The sequence below is a fragment of the Podarcis raffonei genome, chromosome 13 (genome assembly GCF_027172205.1).
Source record: "Podarcis raffonei isolate rPodRaf1 chromosome 13, rPodRaf1.pri, whole genome shotgun sequence".
Taxonomy (NCBI): Eukaryota; Metazoa; Chordata; class Lepidosauria; order Squamata; family Lacertidae; genus Podarcis; species Podarcis raffonei.
Window position 1 is genome coordinate 21,368,484 of NC_070614.1, and position 23,013 is coordinate 21,391,496.

A 23,013-nucleotide genomic window follows, 5' to 3' on the forward strand; every position below is an offset into this window, starting at 1 on the left:
CCTCTCCTTTGAAAAACTAAGCACTCCAGTGAAAAGAAAGGCAGTCGCCATTGATAGCCCCCAATCAATCATTCTTATTCTGGATAGGTGAGTGTATTATGCCCTCCGAAGATGCATTGTCAGCAGATTTCCTCGGTCTATCCCTCTCTGCTCAATAATATACCTCTGCTCCTAGAAATGTTGCTTGCTCAGCAGTGTCTTGGAGGAAAGAAAGGCAATTTTGTGCCTTTCCCCCACATTTTTAATGGAAGATTAAAAAGAAGAAGTAATGACCTATTGCTCTGATTCTGCTTAGTTAGTACTTTAATGGGGTTCGATGCCCCAGTCAGCTGGGAAAACAGCCAAGGAAAGAGCCAGGCTGAACAAAAGAGGAAGGAAATGTGGTCAGAGGCTCAATGTCTTCCTTTGTGGGCTGTTTGGACAGGCAGGTCCGTGGCATTCTGTCCATGCTCAGAGCTCCTTTTCTGCTGATCACTGCAAGAAATTTTCCACAGCTGCTGAGCCCTGACTTTGAAAACCAAATCTGGGGTTCGGGCCTGTCTTAAAGGAAGCCCTTTTCAGGTGTAGCACATCACCTGCGTCAGAGCGTTTTCTTTTGCCATGAACACCTCTGTGTTCTTAGACCGTACCCAAACTTGTGCCCTCCAGATGCTTCAGATGACAACTCCCATCATCCCTGACTATTGGCTGTGCTGGCTGGCTAGGGCTGGTGGGAGTTGGGCTCCCAAACATCTGTAGGGCAACAGGTTCTGCAAAGCTACCCTAAGCATATTGCTAAGAATTCAAGTTGTATTATTCTAACCTGATGGATACAAGAGACGCTGTTACTATGGGAAACAGTGCCACCTACTGTTGGAACAACAGCATTACAGTTAAGATTCTGCATTGCATCACCTCCTTGGCAGTACAGTGGCACCTCGGGTTACATACGCTTCGGGTTACATACGCTTCAGGTTACAGACTCCGCTAACCCAGAAATAATACCTCGGGTTAAGAACTTTGCTTCAGGATGAGAATAGAAATTGTGCTCCGGCAGCGCAGCGGCAGCAGGAGGCCCCATTAGCTAAAGTGGTGCTTTAGGTTAAGGACAGTTTCAGGTTAAGAACGGACCTCCAGAACGAATTAAGTTCTTAACCCAAGGTACCACTGTAATAGGGGGCCTCTGCGAAGCAAAAGGAAGGAAGGTCCCTTTCCCACATCAGTACTGGTGGCAACATCAGAGATGGTGGGAGGCTGCCAGTAGCTTTAATGGTTGACAATGACATGGGTGTGTTTGGTTACTCTCCTCTAATAGCAGAAAAGTACTACAATGGTTCCACATCATTGACTGTTGCCCATCTGTTAACCCCAGTTCAAGTCCGGCTGGCTGCAGACCCCTGGAGACCCCCACACATAGCTGTCAATGTTTCCCTTTTTTAAGGGAAATTCCCTTATTCTGAATAGGATTCCTTGCAAGAAAAGGGAAAAGTTGACAGCTATGCCCCCACAGGGCAGCCCCCACCATTTCCTCACTAGGGGAGGGGAGAGACCAGCAGTCTTCCTATTCACCAAAAGGCAGCACTGGCAGGGGCAACAGATCTTCCATAGATATCGGATCTGTTCTGTTCTTGTTTTTAGTATGTATTTTGTGTTCTCCTGTTGTATTGTTATGCTGCGAACCGCCCTGTGATCTTCAGGGGAAGGGGGTCACTAAGAGTCAGACACGAGTAAACGACTAAACAACAACATAATGATGATAGTGGGGTGTCGGGTTTTTTTGAAGAATGGAAGTCCTTTCTGGACTATTTAAGAAAACTCCGCAGGATTTGGGTCTTGCCGCCGCGGCGACGCGGGGACCCTCAGAAATCACAGGTGGTGAAGCCTGTGAACTTGGTGACTCGGCGGGCACCATTTGCGCCCCCCCCCGACCCGCGAAGGAGCCTTTTTAAAGGCTTCGGAGCGGGGGACGGGGTGAACGGCGCGGTGCTGAGAGTCGACTGTTTCTCCTGCGGAGAGCGCTGACTTCTTCTTGTGAACAATTGGACATTAAAAGCAACAACCCGTGAGTAGTACGGAAATTGGATTTACAAAGAAAATTTTTTTTGAATTAGGCATGATCGGGGAAGGCGCAAACAAGAAGTCCGTCTCCCCGTCTTGTAAATAATCTAAAGCAAAGATCAGCTAACTAAGGTCGAGATAATTTTTTCTTGTTTATTGGGCAAAAGACATTAATTTCACGATTTGGCAGTATAAGTAATTTTACTGGAGGATAAGAGCTAATTTTGGGAGCTGAAGTGCCACCCCCCCGGACCCGGGAGTGATCCGCGAGAGAGCCTGTTGAAGAGGTATTGAAGAGTTTGACAGCTGTCAAATTAGCTGTCAAGACTGAAAAAGAGAACTTTGTTTCTGTTGTCTCTGCTGGTTATATTTGTTACAATTTGGTTATAATTTGTTGAAAACAAGGAAGAATTGATACAAACTAACTTGACTTTTGGATTTGAACTGGAAGGAATTTTAAGTAACCAAAATCCCTCTAGAGGGGGTTTGGGGACATTACAAGAATGGCTGAAGGAGGGGAAATACATGCTAAATTGGACAGAGTTTTTGTTCTCTTGGGAAAGTTACAAGGCCAAATTGATGTTTTGGCTACAAATGTTGCAACTCTGGATTTAACAGTAAATAAACTCATTGAATTTGATAAGGACTTGACTCAGGAAGTCCATGCAGCTGGACAAGAAGAGAAACTTGAGAACTTTGAGAGTGTGGAGAAAGAGATATATGTTGTTCCTGAGGAAAAGGAAGGAGGAGCTGTAATGCTGCAGATGACAAAGGAGAGCCAGAGGCCTGACATGATGGCTACAAAGGAAAATAAGAACTTGATGTTGAAAATCTGGTTTGAATTGGAGATTGAAGAATGGAGAGATCTCCTTATGTGGAGATCTGAAGATCCAAGGATTACAAATCTGATTAAGATGGAAGTTGGAGCTTTGGGGACATTTGGACTTGAAAGGAGTAAGAAACAAGATTTGGGCTCCACTTTTAAGTATGGAGGTTTGGCTGGAAGAAACATGGATCCCATTCGGCTAGAGCTTCTCCGAGATCTGGTGTTTAATATTAAGGACTATCAAAAAAACCGGCAGAGAGGAATTGAGAGAGAATTAAGAGCCTCAGACGTGAGATCTCCAGGCTGATAGTAGATTAAGACTGATGGACATTTGTTGGGGATTGAAAGGGGGGGTGGAGTTTGGGGATCCAAAGGGTGCATAATTACAATCTGTTTTTGCTTTTATTCTGTTTTGCTATTCGTATGAAAATTGGGGAAGTCGTGGAAGGGAATTTGGGTCGACTTTAGAAAGAGGTTTTAAGAATGAGTATTGATATATAAATATTGATGTTTATAAGGTAAAATTGGCTTTTTTTTAAATGAACTAAATAGAAAAAGGTCAAAAATTGGGGATAAGAACTTGTTGAACTAACAATTTGAATTGGAATATAAGAAGGGGAGGTGTGGGGAGGTCAGGGAAATATGTTATAGAAAAATAAGGATTGTAAACTTTATGTGTTTTTAACTTTTTTTGTTTTTTTCTTTTTTGATTTTTTAATGTATTAAAGTGAAAAATTTCAATAAATATCTTATATAAAAAAAGAAAATATTATATAGTTTGATGTACCGTATTTTTCGCTATATTGGACACAGTTTTTCCTCTCCAAAAATTGAGGGGAAATGTGTGTGCGTGTCCTATGGAGCGAATGCAGGCTTGTTCCATATGGCTTCTTTAGCCCTGCGCAGCCTCTCCCAGCAAGAGGAAGCCAAAACAGCCAGCTAATGATATCGATATATCGACGGTAACAATATCGATATCGATATAGCCGATAATGGTATCGATATCGACGGTAACGATATCGGTGGACCCGATAATATCGATATCGACATTGACGATAACGATCATGATATCGTTGGTATCGATATCTATATCGAGATATCACCGGAAACGATATCAATATCGTTACCGACGATATCGATAACGCCGATATCTATATCGCCGGTAACGATATCGATAACGTAATATATGAGAATGACAGGTGTCCAGCAATGGGTGGGGTGGGGGTGAAGAAGCTCCATATTTGGGAGGGGGCGCTTGTTTCCCCCTCCCTTCCCGCACTGGCACCGCTGCCTTGGTGCTTACAGGTGGGAACGAGCACCAAATACGACGGACAACAACTCCCAGGATCCCCTTGCGCTGCCCCAAAGGCGAAAGTAGGAGGCGGTGGTGCCGCGGTGCCCTTCGGGATCTGTAGTTCTCACGCCTTCCAAGGGAAGGCCCTGCCGTTAAGCGCCCTGCGGTGGCGCAGCGGGTGGGCTGGGGAACTACCGATCCCGTCAGGCGTCGCGGCCCTTTTAGGCGGGAGCCAATCGCGGGACGCTCCGCGGTCGCGCGGGTTTCGCGTCATGCCTCGAGCGACAAGGACCAGGTGGCTCGGCTGGGCATTCACGCGGAGGTCAGCGCTGCGCTGCGAGGTGAGAGTCGAGCGCGGGAGGCGAAGGGCCTTGGCTGCTGCGCCCTTCCCGCCCCGGAGCCCCGGGAGGGTTGGCAAACGGTGCTTGGCACGCCAGCGGCTGCAGAAAAGGAAGAGAAAGGGAGGGGAAGATAGGGAAACGGAGCTGGGAGAGCGTGGAGGTTAATCAGTGACATAAAGTAACGAGGTAAAGTAGGAAAGGGAGAAAGGTGCTGAGAATATTATTATTATTATTATTATTATTATTACTATTACTATTACTATTATTATTATTATTAATCTATACCGCCCTTCACCCGAATATCACAGGGCGGTTTACCATAGAAAAACAGGAAAATATATAGCATAATTTTAATAATAATAATAATAATTCACACACACCCTCCCCAAACAAACACAGTTAAAAAGGCCCTAGGTTGTTTAGTTAGGCCAGGGAGAAGAGGAATGCTTTTGCCTAAAGTTAAGTGGAAGGCGGCGATTCGCCTGCCCTCCATCTTTTTGGGGTTTTGAGCAGGAAAAGGATGTGCAGTATCTGTCATAGAATTGTAGAGCTTCATTCAGTCCAACCCCTGCAGTGCAGGAATCTTGCCCAACGCTGGTCTCGAACCCACAACCCTGAGATTAAGGAGTCTCGTGCTGCAGCAGCAGAGCTCTCATGATTGGTAAAATTAAAAAGTAAGCAGCGGTAGAATATAGTGATGGTGAGAGAGGGTGGGGGGTTGGGGGGAGAAGGAGGCGGGTAATGCAAGACTGGGAAAGGCAGTGGTCCCTGAGAAGGGGGAAATATGGGGTTGAGGTGAGAGAGTGTAGAAAAAGCACAGGAAGCTTCTGTTCAAACTGTGTTCCAGATGCCTTGGAGTGCATTGCAAGCTGGGGGGGGGCTGGGGGGCTTAGAATCATAGGATTGGAGAAATGGAAGCACCCTGGTGGTCAAGTCCAACCCCCTGCAATGGTATCTTTTGGGAAGGTGTTTCGCTGACTGAGTTGTCTAATGCTGCTGCATCTTTCCTTTATGTATGAGTAGGTGTGACTTTTTCGGCAACGCAGGGGACGGATTTGAGCTGACACCGATGGCTACCAAGATCTTTGAGACAATCGGTAAACTTGGCCTGGGGCTGGCAGTTGCCGGCGGAGTTGTCAACTCTGCTCTTTATAATGGTGAGGAGGCCTTTCCTTCCATAACACTGAGCTGTTGCATGACTATTTTTGTTTATCTGGAATTCTTCAGCCCAAAACAAACCACACCCTCTCATGATTTTCCTGTGGAATAAGATGGGAGTCTACAGGATCCTATCCTTTCCCACAGGCTATGTAGCAGTGATTTTTATAGAAAATACAAGGGTCTGGATCCTCACCTGCAGTCGGAAATTAAATACAAGGCACAGCAGTGAATATACAGATATGGTATTTCTCCTGAATTTGGTCTACAGCTGTGGTAGCTAAAATGGCGCCCTCCAGTTATTGTTGGATTCTGGCTCCCGTCAGCCCCAGCCAACAGAGGGAATGGCGAGGGCTGATGGAGTTGTAGTCCAGAAAGATCTAGAAAGGAACCACCACATTGGCTACCCCTGGTTTACTGGTGCGATAGGAGACAATCCCAAATGCTTTCGCTGCAACAAGCCTAATTCCCTATCTTTCTTGTGGATCACTTGCGCTTTGGTAGCCGTTGAGTTCATCCAACTTAGGGCAGTGCTGTTGGCTTCACCTGGCTCTGTAATTTTGTAGTGGGGAGAAGGAGGAATGTGCTTATTTAGTCCTATTTACTAATGGCAAACTCATTCTCTGAGCACCAGCCCTTATCTCGCCAAAGTGGCATGTTCCGCACACAAGAAGGGTGGCTTGGAGAAACGCCAAGGCCTGCAGAAGTACAAAAATATATTTGGGGACTGAGCATCCTCAGTGTGCATAGAAGGCTTGGTGAATGGAATGACATACCTTGGAAGAGGGCATGGCTGGTGGAACTCTAAATCAGGGTGGATAAAAATCAATGGTGTTTTTTTAAAATTAAAAAATTGATTAAAAAAAATTAAATCAGATTTATTATTATTATTATTTAAATCGGATTTTTAAAATAAAATGCTTTTGGGGGGAAAATCTTTCTAAAGATAGTTTTCTATTTAAGTTATATTATAGTCCAAAGGCTATTCATGAGGAAATAAGGATTTGTTTTAAGTTCTTCATGTGTGTTAAAACTCAGTCTAAGGTGGTTGTTGTTGTTTTTTAAAAAACCACATCAGTTAACAAACATGGATACATATGCTACAATGTTATTGTTTTAGTTAAATAAATTGTTACTAATGATTATTTTTCTCCTTCCAATAAAGTACAGCAGAAAATTTGTCTATATATAAACAGTTAACTTATTAATCCTCACAATAATTTCATAATTATCTGTCTATGTATTTCTAATAGTATAACCAAGTCAGCAATTTTTGATATAACTGTAAAAACTACTCTGAAAAGTTATTATTCCAAAAATGGAACCTTCCTCTGGTTGTAAATATTAAGATTATACCAGCAAGAATGAGTCTTTCTGTTAAAAAAAATAATGATTTAAATCAAGTCTTACTGACTAGTGATTTAAATCATGATTTACATCTATTTTATTTAAATCAAATCCCTGCTCTAAATCAAGCACTCCACAAAACAACTTTTTGCAGGACCTGTTTGGCCCATTTGTAATGTTTGTATGTGTAGTTTTATTAAATTTCTGAAATTTTACACATAAAATTCCAATACCTTTAAAAAAGAAATTTCTTTTCTATTTTTGACTTCCCAACCCGTTTTCCATGATGTTTTCCTTTTCACCCCCTTTGCTGCACCCTCTCCGCACTCTTTTTATCATATTCCTCCTAGCACAATAGTTTCTAATCCTTTCTTTTACTCATAACTCAAAACCTGTTTGCGGATTCTTCATGTTGTAAAATTTCTTCAAATAATCCGAAAAAGGTTTCCATTCTTCAGGCCCATTTGTATTCTTTAATACAGTGTCCCTTTAAGAATGCAGTGGTGAGGTGGAAGAAAAAGAAAGGCCAGTCCACAAAGGGAATAGGACAAAAGGGGGATAGTGGGGATGTATTGGTAAGTGTTCAGGGATTTGAACATGTGCTGTTCAACTGATTTTTCTTAATGGTTTTTTTAAAATGGTTTTTCAGGAGTGTGGATGGCGCAAATGTAAAATTTACATTTCTTGATCTTTTGCCTCTGGCCCCACTCACCTTTGTCATGTGCCCCCTCCCCAAAAAAAAGTTGTCCGGAAGAACATGTAAATGATCCAGGTTTACCTAGAATCTGGGCGTAGGAATCGTCACATAATCATTCAATATTTCTTCTTTGTGTTTTGAGTGCGATGTTGCTGAGCTGTTTCTCTCTTCTCTAGTTGACGCAGGCCACAGGGCTGTCATCTTTGACCGATTCCGAGGCGTCCAGGACATAGTGGTGGGAGAAGGGACCCATTTTCTCATTCCCTGGGTGCAGAAGCCGATCATCTTCGACTGCCGCTCACGCCCACGTAACGTTCCTGTAATCACTGGCAGCAAAGGTGAGCAGTGGGTGGGTGCAGTTTTTTATCCTCTGGACTCGGGAGTCGGAAGTTGGGTCTGGGTAACGGGAAACTAAACACAAAGGCGAGCCGCCCTAACTACATACCAGCTTCTGAGCCCAAATGCATCATTTTTTTAGCAGCAGCTATAAAGGCTGCTTTAAAATTGAGAAAGAAGCACATCCATTTGAATGTGTCCTTTTTCATAATGTTGCATGTAGTCATAGCAAGGGGTGTGTGGGGTGTTAGAGGAGGGGTAATACCTCTGGTGGGACGCGGGTGGTGCTGTGGTCTAAACGACTGAGCCTAGGGCTTGCTGATCGGAAGATTGGCAGTTCGAATCCCCGCAACAGGGTGAGTTCCCATTGCTCGGTCCCAGCTTCTGCCAACCTAGCAGTTCAAAAGCACGTCAAAGTGCAAGTAAATAAATAGGTACCGCTCCGGCGGGAAGGTAAACGGTGTTTCCGTGCACTGCTCTGGTTCGCCAGAAGCAGCTTAGTCATGCTGGCCACATGACCCGGAAGCTGTACGCTGGCTCCCTCGGCCAATAAAGCGAGATGAGCACCGCAGCCCCAGAGTCGGCCACGATTAGACCTAATGGTCAGGAGTCCCTTTACCTTTACCTAATACCTCTGGTAGGGGACATGTCATATTCCTCCTGGGGTGGTTTGTCCACCTTTGGTCCCCACCTTGCACCCAGCTCTCACCCAGGACTCCTAGAAGATCCCAACATCCAATAGCAGCCACACCCCGAGAATGGCTTTGACTGGCTAGCTGAACCAGGTGAGGGTGGTCAGTGGGTCTCAAACCCTTGGGTAGCTAGGCACTTCCCCTGCATGCGAAGACAAGCTCCAGCAGATTGAGTGAACAAAACCAATACAGTGGTACCTCGGGTTAAGTACTTAATTCGTTCCGGAGGTCTGTTCTTAACCTGAAACTGTTCTTAACCTGAAGCACCACTTTAGCTAATGGGGCCTCCTGCTGCTGCCGCGCCGGCGAAGCACAATTCCTGTTCTCATCCTGAAGCAAAGTTCTTAACCTGAAGCACTATTTCTGGGTTAGCGGAGTCTGTAACCTGAAGCGTATGTAACCTGAGGTACCACTGTAGTGGATCCAACAATCAAGAAGGCAGTTTCTGCACATGCTGTAGAAGGAAGTGAGGGACAGGTGGGGCATATCAACCTGGGTGGGCAGCCCATCTAGGAAAAGGAAAACTTTGATCTTAAACCACCGCTGCCTTTGAGGGACATCTTCAGGAGAAGAAAAGCCTAAGGAGTAAACCCTATACAAATTTGGAGTCCCTAAGATGGTTGAATGGCACCTTGTACTGCTCCTTCCGGCAGCAACTGCAGCCAAGCTGGTGCCAAACATATTGTTCTGCTTTCCTTTGGACCACATCAGTGAGGCGTCTGGGCAGCCCAGGAACTCTGTACGCAATGCCCTGGCTTGTACACCAGGGAGCTCACTTTGTTGCTGCTGACACAGCAGTTTGACCACCCCTGGAAGTGCGCTCCATTGTCTCTCAAGACGAACGGATGCCGACAACAACAGTCATAGCCATCTCAGTGCTGCTGCTTATGTATCCAAAGTGGGGGTGGCATTAGCAAGTTTGTGGGGAGCCCCAAGGTTTGCAGAAGTACTGTATTTTTCGCTCTATAGGACACACTTTTCCCCCTCCAAAAATTAAGGGGAAATGTGTGTGTGCGTCCTATGGAGCGATTGCAGGCTCCTTGGATTGCCGCCTGAAGCCTTCGGAGCGCAGCGCGATTTCCCGCTGCGTTCTGGAGGCTTCAGGTTCCTTTCGCTGAAGCCAGGAGAGTCTTGCTCTTCTGGCTTCAGCTAAAGGAACCTGAAGCCTGTGGAGCGCAGCGGGAACTCGCGCTGTGCTCCGAAGGCTTCAGGGATAGCCGCGCACAGCCCCTCTGGCAGGGTGAGGTTGCGCGCGGCTAAAGAGGAAGCCAAGACAGCCAGCGGGATGGATCCCACTCACTGTCTTGGCTTCTTTGCCCTTGGGGGGGGGGGGAATAAGATTTTTTTTCTTGATTTCCCCCTCTAAAAACTAGGTGCGCCTTATGGTCCGGTGCGCCTTATGGAGCAAAAAATACGGTACATAAAACCTTTAGAATCCTCTCTTCCCAAGAGCTCACTGAGCAGTGAGTGTTCTGAGCAGGATATTGGACTCTGACCAGCTGTTGCTTTTGGGGAGGGGGCAGGAACTGAGAACTGGGAGTGGGGGGCGGAGTTTGGAATCCTCGATGCCAGCAACATTTTGTTGCGGGTCCCACCTGCAAACCCCTAAAGTACAGTGGTACCTCGCAAGACGAAATTAATTCATTCCGCGAGTTTTTTCTTCTTGCGAGTTTTTTGTCTTGCAAAGCACGGTTTCCCATAGGAATGCATTGAAAATCAATTAATGCGTTCCTATGGAAACCACTTGCTGGGCTGGCGGTGCGGAGAAGGGCTTTTCTCCCCACCGCAAGCCTTCAGGACAGGTCCGGGAACAGAGGGGAAGGCGCGCTGCTTGCGGGGCTTGCGGTGAGGAGGAGGGGTTTCCTTCCCACCGCCAACATTCAGAATGCTGTTCTGCTGCGCTTCCCCACTGTCCCCGGAGATTTCCCTATGGGCTTTTGTCTTGCGAAGGAAGCCCATAGGGAAATTCGTCTGGCGAAGCACCTCGAAAAACGGAAAACTCTTTCTTCTTGCGAGTTTTCCGTCTTGCGAGGCATTCGTCTTGCGAGATACCACTGTAGTAGTGGTGGAATTTGTGTCACCACCGCCAATCCAACTTAACATTTTGACCTTTAGCACTTGCTGAGACTTGTTCCTGCTCTGACCCTCTCCCTGCTCCCTCCCCCGGTAGATCTACAGAATGTGAACATCACACTAAGGATCTTGTTCAGGCCGGTGACCATGCAGCTTCCCCGGATTTTCACCACGATCGGCGAGGATTACGACGAGCGGGTGCTGCCTTCCATCACAACTGAGATCCTCAAATCTGTGGTGGTAAGGGCCAAGGAACAGCTGGTGATATTCCTCTTTTCATTGGAAGCCATTAATACTGGAGCCCTAAATGGCAGGGGTGGGGAACCTTGGACTGCAGCTCCCATCATCCTTGACTGTTGATTATGCTGGCAGGGGCTTATGGGAGTTGGAGTCCCACAACAGCTGGAGGGCTTCAGCTGCCCCTCCCCTAGCTTTGGGCCTTGCGTTCCTCTTTTCTCATCCTCTGAAGGAAGGAAAAGGGGAGCAGTTGTAGTACAAAGCCAAAGGAGAGATCTTAAGGGGTACATGGAGACCAGCAGCACACCTTGGGTCACAGAGTTTTCTATTAGGATTGATCCTTTTGAATACTAACCAAGGGCCAAGCTAGATGTGAGAGGGTTAAACTACCCAGGTATAGGGCGGTATATAAATTCTAATAATAATAATTAAAATAATAAATGGTAGGTGTAGCTGGCCTGATCCAGACCCTGATGTGGGCAGAGGGGCTTTTACCCTGTGCCACTGCTGCAGTTCTGATCTAGATCACCTCTTCCCACTGTTTTTCTTTTTAATAATTTTCAATAGCATAAACAGTGTCATGTCTAGCTCAGTGCTAACTAAAGTGGCAAAGGGATGCGGGTGGCGCTGTGGTCTAAACTGCTGTGTCTCTTGGGCTTGCCGATAGGAAGGTCAGTGGTTCAAATCCCTGTGGCAGAGTGAGAGCCCATTGCGCTGTCCCAGCTGCTGCCAACCTAGCAGTTCGAAAGCATGCCAGTGCAAATAGATCAATAGGTACCACTGTGGCGGGAAAGTAAACGGTGTTTCCGTGCACTCTGGCTTCCCTCAGGGTGTCACGTTGAGCCAGAAGCTGTTTAGTCATGCTGGCTACATGACCCGGAAAGCTGTCTGTGGACAAACGCCGGCCCCCTCGGCCTGAAAGCGAGATGAGCACTGCAACACCAGAGTCTGGACTTAACCATCCAGGGGTCCTTTACTTTTTTTTTACTTTTTTTTTTTACCTTAACTAAAGTGGTATTGGATAATGTCTCAAGAGTAATGGAGGGAAAGAGCAGGGAAGGTGTGTTCATGCATTTGCCTGGATCAGAGGATGCTGACTTGGCAATCCACATCCAGCAGCGTCCCTTGCAGGCTCCTTAGGTTATGTTTTAACAAGGGCTCGCAGCTTTAACAAAAGCTCTTTGGTTTACGTCCGCATTTACCATTGCTTGTCTCCTTTTTAGGCTCGCTTTGATGCTGGTGAGTTGATCACGCAGAGAGAACTCGTTTCCAGGCAAGTGAGTGAAGACCTCACGGAAAGAGCAGCAACTTTTGGCCTCATTCTAGATGACGTTTCCTTGGTACGAGCTACCTTCTAGTTTGGTTAAAGCAGGGAAAGGAAGCTTGTGGCCCTCTAGACCTCGCTAAATTCCAGCTCCTATCATCCACAGCCAGCATGGCCAGTAGTCCCTGGTTGTACTCCAGCAAATTCTGGAGCAGGCATAGGCAAACTCGGCCCTCTAGATGTTTGGGGACTACAACTCCCATCACCCCTAGCTAACAGGACCAGTGGCCAGGGATGATGGGAGTTGTAGTCCCAAAACATCTGGAGGGCCGAGTTTGCCTATGCCTGTTCTGGAGGATCACAGGTTTCCCACTCTTTAGGGACTGGACCCTTCAAATTCCATTCTCTGCACCACAAAATCTGCAGTGATAAAACGTTCAGGGTAGAGCAAGCAGAAGATTTGGATCGGTGGAATATTTACTGCTGAAAAAAATATGTGTTTATTCAGAAGCTGTTATGTTTGTGTCTTATTTTCTCCAGAGTTAAATATGTTAGTGATTTTGTTTTTCACCTGCCGGACATGCAAACCTTAAGGCCATGGTTAGCCCTTCCAATACCGCAAACCAATAGTAAAGTCTCGATTGTGATTTTGGTCAGCTACCGCAGCCGGTTTCCAGAATTGAGGCTGAGGTTGTGTTTTGATCCTTAAAGTGGGCCTATGGGCCTTCAGATGTTGTTGGACTGCAATTCCCATCATATCCAACCATTTGTAGTGCTGCTAGGGGCTGATGGGAGTAGGAGTCTTAACTATCTGACGGGTCACGGGTTCCCCATCAAAGGGATGCTCAAAGTACAATTGGGAGAAGTGAGGAAGCTAGGGGGCTCCCTCTGCTGGATGCAGTGAGAGGTTTGGGAGGCTATCGGGGTTCCAACAAAAGCAACACAAAATTCTCAAGCCCCTTGGTGGTGTCTCTGTCAAAACTCCAAAGCTGTTACCACCAAATGCTTAGGAACCTTGACAATTGAGAGCCAGGATATATGTGTGTGTGTGTGTATTTTCCATCTCTGCTTCCAGCAATGTGGAGGAAGGCCAACATTTCACCAGTAGTTCTTAGAAGTCTAGATTCTAGAACAGAGCTTTCAAAACTGTGTCGCAACACGTTGGTGTGTCAGCTGCGGTGTGTAGGTGTGTCACGCGAACGCACCCCATGCTCCTCCCGGGGCTGGAAAGGGGTTAGTTTAACCTCCTGTTTGCTAGTAAAACTGAATTACTGTGTCACGAAACGATGCATGTCTAAAAAGTGTGCCACCAACATGAAAAGTTTGGAAAGCTCTGTTCTAGAAGATGGTATACTCTATTTCTCTGGCTTTGCAGTGCTGTTTGCCTATAAGAATGCAAGAACTCAGCCAGCCACCACCAACAGGGATGCGGTAGTCCTATGATTCCAAGAAAAGGAGAAGAGGGAAAAGTTGTGAATAATGTACTGAAGAGCTTTTCAATAAATTTTTATTTTATTTGTATGCCACTTTCCCACTAAAATATAATGCTCAAAACCACTTACAACAAAGAAACAGGTGCGCATTTCTAACAAATGCAAAAAAATTCAGTTTTTTGCAAAGCAAAAAAAAGAAGTAACAAATTTCATAATAGCACAGCAGAACAAAAATATAACAACATACAAACCCCCACCCCCATATTTCAATACTATAAATTTAACAAGATTGCTTAAACAACATGCAACATCCTATAGCAAGTAGATCAGGGAGAAACACACACAGAATCCAACAGGAAAAAATGCTCGATTGAACTGAATTTTGAGTTTTGGCTTTGCATCGCAGTCATTGATAAGGCTGATGAAGTTGATGGGTCCAGCAACACCTAGATTGCCCTTTCCTACTTTGGAACAGCCTCCTAATCCCAGTACCCTAATATAGCTAACTGAAAGTGCATAGAACTGAAATAATCACATATTCTTCCCCTAATTTACTTCCCTACCCCCTTCATCACCCCACCTTCCTCTGTTGTTTTCCTTATGTTGTTTGCCTCTGTTTTTTTTCATTCTTTTCTAGACTGTAAGTCCTTTGGGGCAGCAGAGACCTGTCAAACCTGCTTGTAAAGTACCAAGTCTGTAGATGTTCCTAACCTAATCAATTAAAAAAACCAGCAGCCAATGCAGTACACATGTTAAGCCAGTGGTGCTTAAATGAAACCTGCATATAAGCTGTGGACCTTACCTCCTTTTGGGACTGATCATGTTTCTCCAGATTTGGTGCCTACTTTACCATCTTTTCAGCACTGGGTTAAGGCATATTTTTATTTACCCAGTCATTTTTAATTTCTATAATCCCTTGGCCGTCTTTGTAATTGCTTTGTGTTATATTATGTTTCAATTAAGCCTCTGTCCTCTTGTACATCTCCTGCCCTGGGAATCTGGAAGTAAGACAATAAAGAAATGCTTTTTTGAGCATGTGCGTTTATTCTTCCCTCTTAGACACATCTGACATTCGGAAAGGAGTTCACGGAGGCAGTAGAAATGAAGCAAGTCGCACAGCAAGAAGCAGAGCGAGCCAGATTCATCGTGGAAAAGGTGAGGACGTTGAGCTTGCCAGCTGGCCTCAACATCTGTCGTTGTTTCTTGCCAATGCAACAACCAAGGTGGGGTTTTTTCACCTCATTCAGTGTTCCACTTGCTTCATGTTCTGCAGAACCCATCCCTTCCAATGCACTGTTTCTTGTGCTGCAAATGCTTTAGAGCAGCTTTGAGGAATCTGTGGCCCTCCAGATGTTGTTGGACTACAAATGCCATCAAGCCTGGCCATTGTCTAGAGCTAAGTTGGGAGTGAAAAGGATTTGGAGGGCTGCAGGTTCCTCAACCCTACATAAGAGACATCAGAATCCTCTGGGATCAGACCAGAGGCATCCTATTTTCTGCAGTACCAGCCAGATGTTCTCTGGAAAACCTACAAGCAGGAGAAGAAAGCAGCCGCCATATCCTGTTTTTGCTCCTCAGCGAGTGGAACTGCCTCTTGAAATCTTGAGGTTGCTTGTACCTGGCATGACCCATAGTCACTGTAACAGACTTACAGTGTGATCCTAAGCATGTTTACTCAAAACTTAAGTCTACTGAACTCAGTTGGGCTTGGATTGAAGCCTTGGAAGACTCCATGAATTTGTCTTAACTCATTTTTTGAAGCCACCTAAACTGGCCCTTTTCATTTATCTCGTTGACAGGGACGCGGGTGGCGCTGTGGGTTAAACCACAGAGCCTAAGACTTCCCGATCAGAAGGTCGGCGGTTCAAATCCCTGCGACGGGGTGAGCTCCCGTTGCTCAGTCCCAGCTCCTGCCAACCTAGCAGTTCGAAAGCACGTCAAAGTGCAAGTAGATAAATAGGTACCGCTCCGGCGGGAAGATAAACGGTGTTTCCATGTGCTGCTCTGGTTCGCCAGAAGCAGCTTAGCCATGCTGGCCACATGACCCGGAAGCTGTACGCCGGCTCCCTCGGCCAATAAAGCGAGATGAGTGCTGCAACCCCAGCGTCGGCCACGACTGGACCTAATAAACTGGCCCTTTTCATTTATCTCATTGACTGTCCTGTAAAATAGGCTGGGCTGTGAAAGATGGTGACTTGCTTGGCGCTGCCTTGCCTAGGTCAGCAATTGGAGCCTGGTCTCTTTTTCTGACACTCCTATGGCTACTGAGCATGCTGAGCCATCACTGAGTGTATCTGCGCATGCAAGTCTGCAGATAACTGCTGCTACTCTGGTTTTCTTGGGTGCCTGTTTTTGGTTGCAGTTCTGTCGGCATGCGCCACCTGAGTTCATTATTATTGGGGGCACATGACCTGTTTATCAGCACTGCCTTTGACCAAAGTTCACTGTCTGTATCTTCTCTCTATCCCTCCCCCCCCCCAAACCCGGTCCCCTTCACAGGCAGAGCAGCAGAAAAAAGCCGCTATAATCTCAGCTGAGGGGGATTCGAAGGCAGCTGAGCTCATCGCCACATCGCTGTCTTCAGTGGGCGATGGCCTCATTGAGCTGCGCAAACTTGAGGCAGCCGAAGACATCGCTTACCAGCTCTCGCGCTCCCGCAACATCACCTACCTGCCCTCAGGACAGTCAGTGTTGCTCCAGCTACCACAATGAGTGTCCTGACTCTCCCCATCCCCATGTTATTTTTCTACTATTCCCTTGAAACTTAACAGATGAGTCAAAAGTATATAATCACTGAGATTTCCCCATTTGGGGGTTGACAGATAGCAGGAAATCAAATGGATTTAAAATCCCTCGATCTAATTAAGGCATTCTCCCTTTCCCACTCTAGAATATAATTTTTAGCAGATCAGTGCTTGGAATAAAAGCTGTAAAGGAGTGGGGGGTGTTTGTTTTTGTCCGCTGGGAAAGCCTTTTGTTTTGATAAGACCTTGCCATAGCAGCCTGTGGTCTATGTAATCAGAACTAGGCCAACTTTGGTTTGCTGCTGTTTATGGAAAAGAGAAGGGTTTTTTTTTCTTGCCCCACCTTCTTTCCTGCCAGATCTAGTGTCATACAGGTAGCATATCAGCTCCTCTTCCTGGTTATCTTCTTCCTAATGTCTGGGTCTACAGTAATGCTTCAGACTGCAACAGCGCAGATCTAAAACACCTGATATAGTTTCAGTTCTGTATAGATCTGAGATTATAATGTTCCCATATGTGGAATTACAGTTCCTGGGGACAGCTCTCTCTCTTCTCTGTAGCTTGTATCTGACCTTGTGCAGAAAAAGGCTGACTTTTTAGGCAGCAAGCATCTATTCCACATGTCTCAAGGCCCAGCTTTAAGAGGGGTACTTATTCCACTGATAGGCTGCATTCATGAGTGTGTTATTGGGGCTCTTTTAATTGAAAGATGTTTGCTTTAACAGTGAAACTGCAAAATATGAAATTGTATTAACCAACCTTCAATAAATGAACAAATAAAATGCCCCTTCTTTAACTGTGTGGTTTGTATTTAGCATGTTGACAGTGTTACCAAAATTTATGGTTGTGTTTGCTTTTCACAATTTGCATTTCCATCAGAGGTGGGGAGGAAAATCTAGTGAAAAAATGTTGTGTGTGGATGGCAGATTGGGACAACAACTCCCATTAACCCTCAGCCAGGATGGTCAGTGATTGGGGATGGTGGCAGTTGTAGTCCAACAACATTTGGAAGGTGCCGTGTTGACTGTCTTGCACTCAAGTAGTCCCAGGAAAGCCTCTAAAATCTTACAGCTGGTTCTACCAGTGTTTAAGGTGAGCAAAAAAACAGGATTGCTACCCCACCCACCACCCACTGCCCAGTTACTGAATTTAGTGTTCATTTGAATGTTAAAGGGCAGGACCTGCATTTGAATTGTGTGATTGACACATGCCTGGGACATAGTGAATCAGATTCTGGGAAAGATGCCTATCAAATTAATGCTTAGTTTCTAAATGTGTTTCGTTCATGGGCCTCATATTTCCACAGAAGCAGATTTCTTTAAATTATATCCAACTACATTCTCCTCAGAGTAAACTCCTTGAAATATTTGGGCCTAGGTTAGTCCTCTTTATTTCAGTGAGTCTACTCTGAGGAGAACTAACATTGGATGCATATGTTAAGACCACTGGAAGAAAAAGATGTCCTGCCCAATGTTTTTTGAGACATGGCTAGGCAATAAATTGAGAAGCTTGTATAGTATTAAGAACAAGGGCAGTAAGGTAATTGAAGCTAGGTGCTGTTCACTGGCAGAGTCAACAGATGATTCCTGCCATAGGCCAGTTACATTCTGGGCTGGCACTCAGAGCAGCACGTAGCAGCTGGATCTAGCCACTCTTTAACTTCCCCACAATGCCCTGGGCCTAGCATTGTTCTGGGGCATTATGGGAAATTAATGTGATGGCTAGAGTTAGCTGTCCAGCCCTGCTTTGCCACCGCAGCCAGGGCTCACTGACGGAAGAGATGACTCACCAAAACACATTTTGCCCAAGGCCCTCCTCAAATCTGCCTTGTAAGTTGAAACGTATGTTCAAAGTGTTGCATGGTCAATTTTGCAGTGCTTGTTTTCACAAGGCTGTTTTTGGCTGCCTACAGTGCCCCCACCTTTGATCTCAATTTTCACATGAAAGGACATGTCACCTGGGCAGAGAAAGAAAGGGAAACTGCATAACAAACCCACACCTGTTCGCATACTCAGCCATTTGCCAACACACAGAGCGACACGCCTGCCCCTCAGCTGCAGATCTTAATCGGGACCGTGATTTCCCTGTTGGCACTGGAGGCTGAAGATGCCTAATCTGCTTTCCACATAGGTGCTCCCTAGCCCTCGGAATATTTCTCATGGCATTTTTCTCCCCAGGCATCCTGGCTGCAATCCCAACAGATAATCTCCCTTCCATATCCTCCCTGCGGTTTCACTTGGCAGACGCTCCAAGCTTCAGTTCTTGCCGTACGTTGCCGCATATACTTGTCTTCCAAGAAGCAACGATCCCACTCTCATGCCAATGCGCAGGTGGTGTGAGAGTGTTTCTTCACCTGCAAATGTAGAAGCTGCAAGGCAGTTTGGAATGTGCTTTTGGATGCAGCGGGTGGAGAACATCTGCGTGCCAACCTCACCATGATCTGCTCTCTGGGGAACACAGAAAGCAGTCGTATACCAGGTCAGATATTCTTTTACCATCTAGTCCAGGGTTGTCCAGGCATAGCCGACATGGTGCTCTCCAGGGGTATTGGATTACAACTCCCGCCAGTCCCATCCAGAATTGCCTATGGCAGGCATGTCCAAAGTCCACTTCGGGGGCCTAATCCGGCCCGCTGGTCGGTTTAATCCAGCCCCTGTGGCAGTTTATTTCCTGGGGTAAAATCCTAAAAAAAACTCAACAGCTTCAATCCTAAAAGAAACTAAACAACTCCACCCCTAAAAAAACCTTTTAAAAGTTCAGCAATTTCAATCCTAAAGAAAGCCCAACAACTTTGGGGTAAAATCATAGAAACAGCGCAACAACTTCAATCCTTAAAAAAGGTCAACAACTTTGGTTGGTCCTTTGGTCAGCCCCCACGGCCCTTCACTTCATCAAATCTGGCCCTCTTTGAAAAAAGTTTGGACACCACTGGCCTATGGTCAGGGAAGATGGGAGTCATCTTTCAACAAAATCCCCAGGGCTACCCCGATCTATTCTGTATAGCACTGGCTCTCCAGGGTTTGTGGCAGGTATCCCAAGTAAGAATACAAAAAGATAGTACTTAATTATTGTTGACAGTATTCAATACCAATATGGGGGCCAGGGGAGAGCAAAAGGGATTATATGAGAGGTAAACATTTCCAAAATATTTTTGCTGTATTGTTTATATTCCACTTTTCCTCCAAGGAGCTCAAGGTTGTATATGTGGTTCTCCCCTCTCCTAACAACCAGTTCTATTTTTCTAGAAAAAAAGGTGCCAGAACTCTTATAATGCCAACAGCATCCACCTGGAAGGTGCCGGAACTGAGTTCTGGCAAGTTCTGACTGAAAAAAAGCCCTGTGAGATAATTCAGTCGATGGTGATTGGCTCAAAGTTACCCAAAGAGCTTCATAAATGAAAGGGGATTTGTACACCAATCTCTTAAATCCTAATCTGACACACTAACCACGACACCATACTGACTATGAATACATCCATCAATGCTCGCGAAGGGACAGCACAACCCCTTTTCCCACAGCCTGCCCTGACCCATTTGTCTTTTTTATATTTGTGTTATTAGTCATTGAAGTTTGTTCACTAAAAAGATGAAGCTGGTGATGATAATGATTATATAAAACCCTGCTTAAATATCAAACAAGTATATACAAATATCTTTGTTATGCCATATGTAGGTCAACACCAAGTCTACTCAGTCAAAAGGTTTCCACATATGGAATTCAGCCAGCAAGGGCTGTGCACATGCATAATCTGCCACTGAAGATATCTTAAATCAAAGCTGTAATGATGGTTCCTGATGGAGCAGTTTTTGTCTATTGCTGGATGCCCCTGTACCTGTTTGTTCCTGAGGATGTTTTGGTCTACATTTGAGGACTTGGCCTTTTAAAAAAAATGCACTGATTTGGGTAACACCTTGGCATGATAGTTCTTGAGACACACCCAGTCACTGTTCGTGGAAAGAATAATAAAAAGGGGGAGAATAAAAGACAGACTAGAAAAACATCAACCACCACCCAACTACCTTCAATAAAGCATCGTTCGTATGCTGCATACATTTCTACCTTCTAATTTTCAAAGCTGCTTTCCCCTTGGTTTCTAGGTCCGCTAACCCTAACAATCCTGGTATTTATGTTGGGATAGACTAAAACAGGCATAGGCAAACTCGGCCCTCCAGATGTTTTGGGACTACAACTCCCATCATCCCTGACCACTGGTCCTATTAGTAGGGATGATGGGAGTTGTAGTCCCAAAACATCTGGAGGGCCGAGTTTGCCTATGCCTGGACTAAAATGAAAGACAAGAATGCCCACTGGAAACAACGGCAGCTTTTTCTTATGGGAGCTTAGGATGCTGCCTTGCACTGAGTAGAAGATAGTGGTCTGTCTAGCTAACAGTCATCTATGCTCACCGGCAGTGATTATTAAGAATTGCAGACAGGATTATTTCCCTAGTTACCCGGCAGTGCTGGAGACTCAACCTGGGGGTTTTTTCTGCACACAAACCAAGCGCTCTACTTCCGTGCAGCAGTCATATAAAAAAGGTCATTTGGAGAGCTCATTATTTCCTAAGGGCCTTCGGATAGCTCCCATTGTTTCCAGTGGCAATGGGCATTCTCGTCATTAATTTCCAAAGTGTAAATTGGATTTGTTTTCCCCTCATGGATAGCAACCACTGCTGCTTTTCTGGCTTCATTGTGATATAAGTAAAAAAAACTGGTCCTTTTCCCTTATGGGGTACCCAAGAGCCCATATAGAGTCTTTTTGTAGGTTCTCTATCAGTATGAGAAAATAAGAGAGACCAACCAGAGAATATTGAGAAGCAAAGCAACTAGTAAGCCTGATCTTTATTGACTGTTGCAACAGGGTGCTCCCCCACATGTAGGAGAGAGGAGGAGGACCTTGAACAATGGCACGCTAGCCATTTTGAAATTCCCTGCCCTGGAACTCAAGACCACCCCTCCATACATCATACCTACATCACAGAAAAGGCGGTCTACAACAGAAATTTGAATGTTGTTGTTTTTCCTGTCTGCCAGGTTATCTGATAATGCCTTATCTGATTGCCTTTTCTGGTAGTCTGGCCATGTCTTTGAGATAAAAAGGTAAAGGGACCCCTAACCATTAGGTCCAGTCATGACCGACTCTGGGGTTGCGGCGCTCATCTCGCTTTATTGGCCGAGGGAGCTGGCGGACAGCTTCCGGGTCATGTGGCCAGCATGACTAAGCCGCTTCTGGTGAATCAGAGCAGCACACGGAAACACTGTTTATCTTCCCGCCGGAGTGGTACCTATTTATCTACTTGCACTTTGATGTGCTTTTGAACTGCTAGGTTGGCAGGAGCAGGGACCAACCTTGGCTCTGTGGTTTAACCCACAGCACCACCCGCGTCTCATTCTTTTAGATGGTAATTACTTAATTCCTGAGACAATGGGAAGGTTATTTCACCTCCTCCCTCCTTGCACAGAAACACTTGTTCAGCTTGGGAGTCAAAATGGTTTCAGGACTGTCCCCCTGCGCTGCTCCACACGCAGTTCACACACTCATGTGCGTGCCTGCCTGGCACATTTATGAACATTTATTATATATCTAAGACCTTAAAGTTCTTATAACAATTGTGTATATACTAAATAGATGGACTTTATCTCTAATTCTGAAATGTAAAGGACTTTAATGGACAAGAGAGAGAGCACTTTTAACTCATATCAATGTTTAATTATTGTTGTTGTTTTAAGTATTCCCCCCCCCCGCCATGCTTTTAACTGTTTTTATGTTTATCTGTAAGCTGTCTTGAGTTCCTGTCAGGGAAAAGAGTGGGGTGTAAATAAATAAATAAATAAATTTTATTAACAAAATTCCTAAAACAGTGACCCACCCTCGCAAAGATTAACTGAAGAGCGTGTATTCTCAGTGCACGGACTCCGTGCCTTCCCACACTTTCCAACCACCATCAGCAGCTGTAGTATTTATTAAAACCTTCCAGAGAAATACTGGGTTTTTTAATTTTTTTAATAAAAAAATAAAAAAAATTAAAAAACCCCGATCGGTCTTAATGCACACAAACAAACAGACAGGCAGACAGAGACGAAGGATAAACATGGAAATGGCGGGATATTATAATTGCTATTAACATATATATTTCAGTGAAACTAGCAGAATTTCGTAGCTGGCGCTGGTCACGCATGCGCGGATGGCTCCCTTCTTCCTTCCCGCACCGTTTTGTTTTGTTGGCCCTCGGCCCCGCCCCTTCCTCCCGTCTCACCTGAGGCGGTGAGAGCAGAGCGCGCGAGCGCGGAGACGTTGATTCCTACCACGCACGCGTCGCCGTCCGAGCCAGCCAGCCAGCCAGCGTTCGAGGGTGGAGGGAAAGGAACAGAACGGCCGCGCTTCAGAGAAAGTGGCGCTCGCGCCTATTGCGCGCGCAGGTTGCGAGCTGGGCGAGGGGCGGGGCGGTGAACGGAGTAAAGGGGGAGGGGGGAAAGAGGGAAGCCGCCGCGCGTTCTCGCGCGAAGTCCTCCTCAGGCGACGACAGCGACGACG

At 45.7% G+C, this 23,013-nt stretch overlaps 1 protein-coding gene and 1 long non-coding RNA gene across 4 annotated transcripts; one reads left to right on the forward strand and one right to left on the reverse strand.

Moving 5' to 3' along the window:
• The first annotated feature begins 4,376 nt into the window (after nucleotides 1-4,376).
• Nucleotides 4,377-17,263, forward strand: PHB1 (prohibitin 1). Of its 3 annotated transcripts, none has more exons than XM_053363436.1 (7): nucleotides 4,377-4,498; nucleotides 5,522-5,655; nucleotides 7,877-8,038; nucleotides 10,899-11,041; nucleotides 12,262-12,378; nucleotides 14,795-14,890; nucleotides 16,235-17,263. In XM_053363436.1, exons 2-7 carry the CDS (start codon nucleotides 5,568-5,570, stop codon nucleotides 16,445-16,447), a joined length of 819 nt encoding a protein of 272 aa, XP_053219411.1. In that variant the 5' UTR covers nucleotides 4,377-4,498; nucleotides 5,522-5,567; the 3' UTR covers nucleotides 16,448-17,263. The 3 variants fall into 3 exon arrangements, with proteins under 3 accessions (XP_053219411.1, XP_053219414.1, XP_053219413.1); XM_053363439.1 differs by having other exon boundaries at nucleotides 4,481-4,498; nucleotides 5,519-5,655; XM_053363438.1 differs by lacking the exon at nucleotides 4,377-4,498 and adding an exon at nucleotides 4,505-4,684.
• LOC128400845 (uncharacterized) lies at nucleotides 13,796-23,003 on the reverse strand. The gene is made up of 2 exons (XR_008327389.1): nucleotides 22,736-23,003; nucleotides 13,796-14,733 (listed from the first exon to the last, which is right to left on the reverse strand). It is a non-coding gene; the product is annotated as an uncharacterized LOC128400845 (long non-coding RNA).
• Between the last annotated feature and the right edge of the window lie 10 nt (nucleotides 23,004-23,013).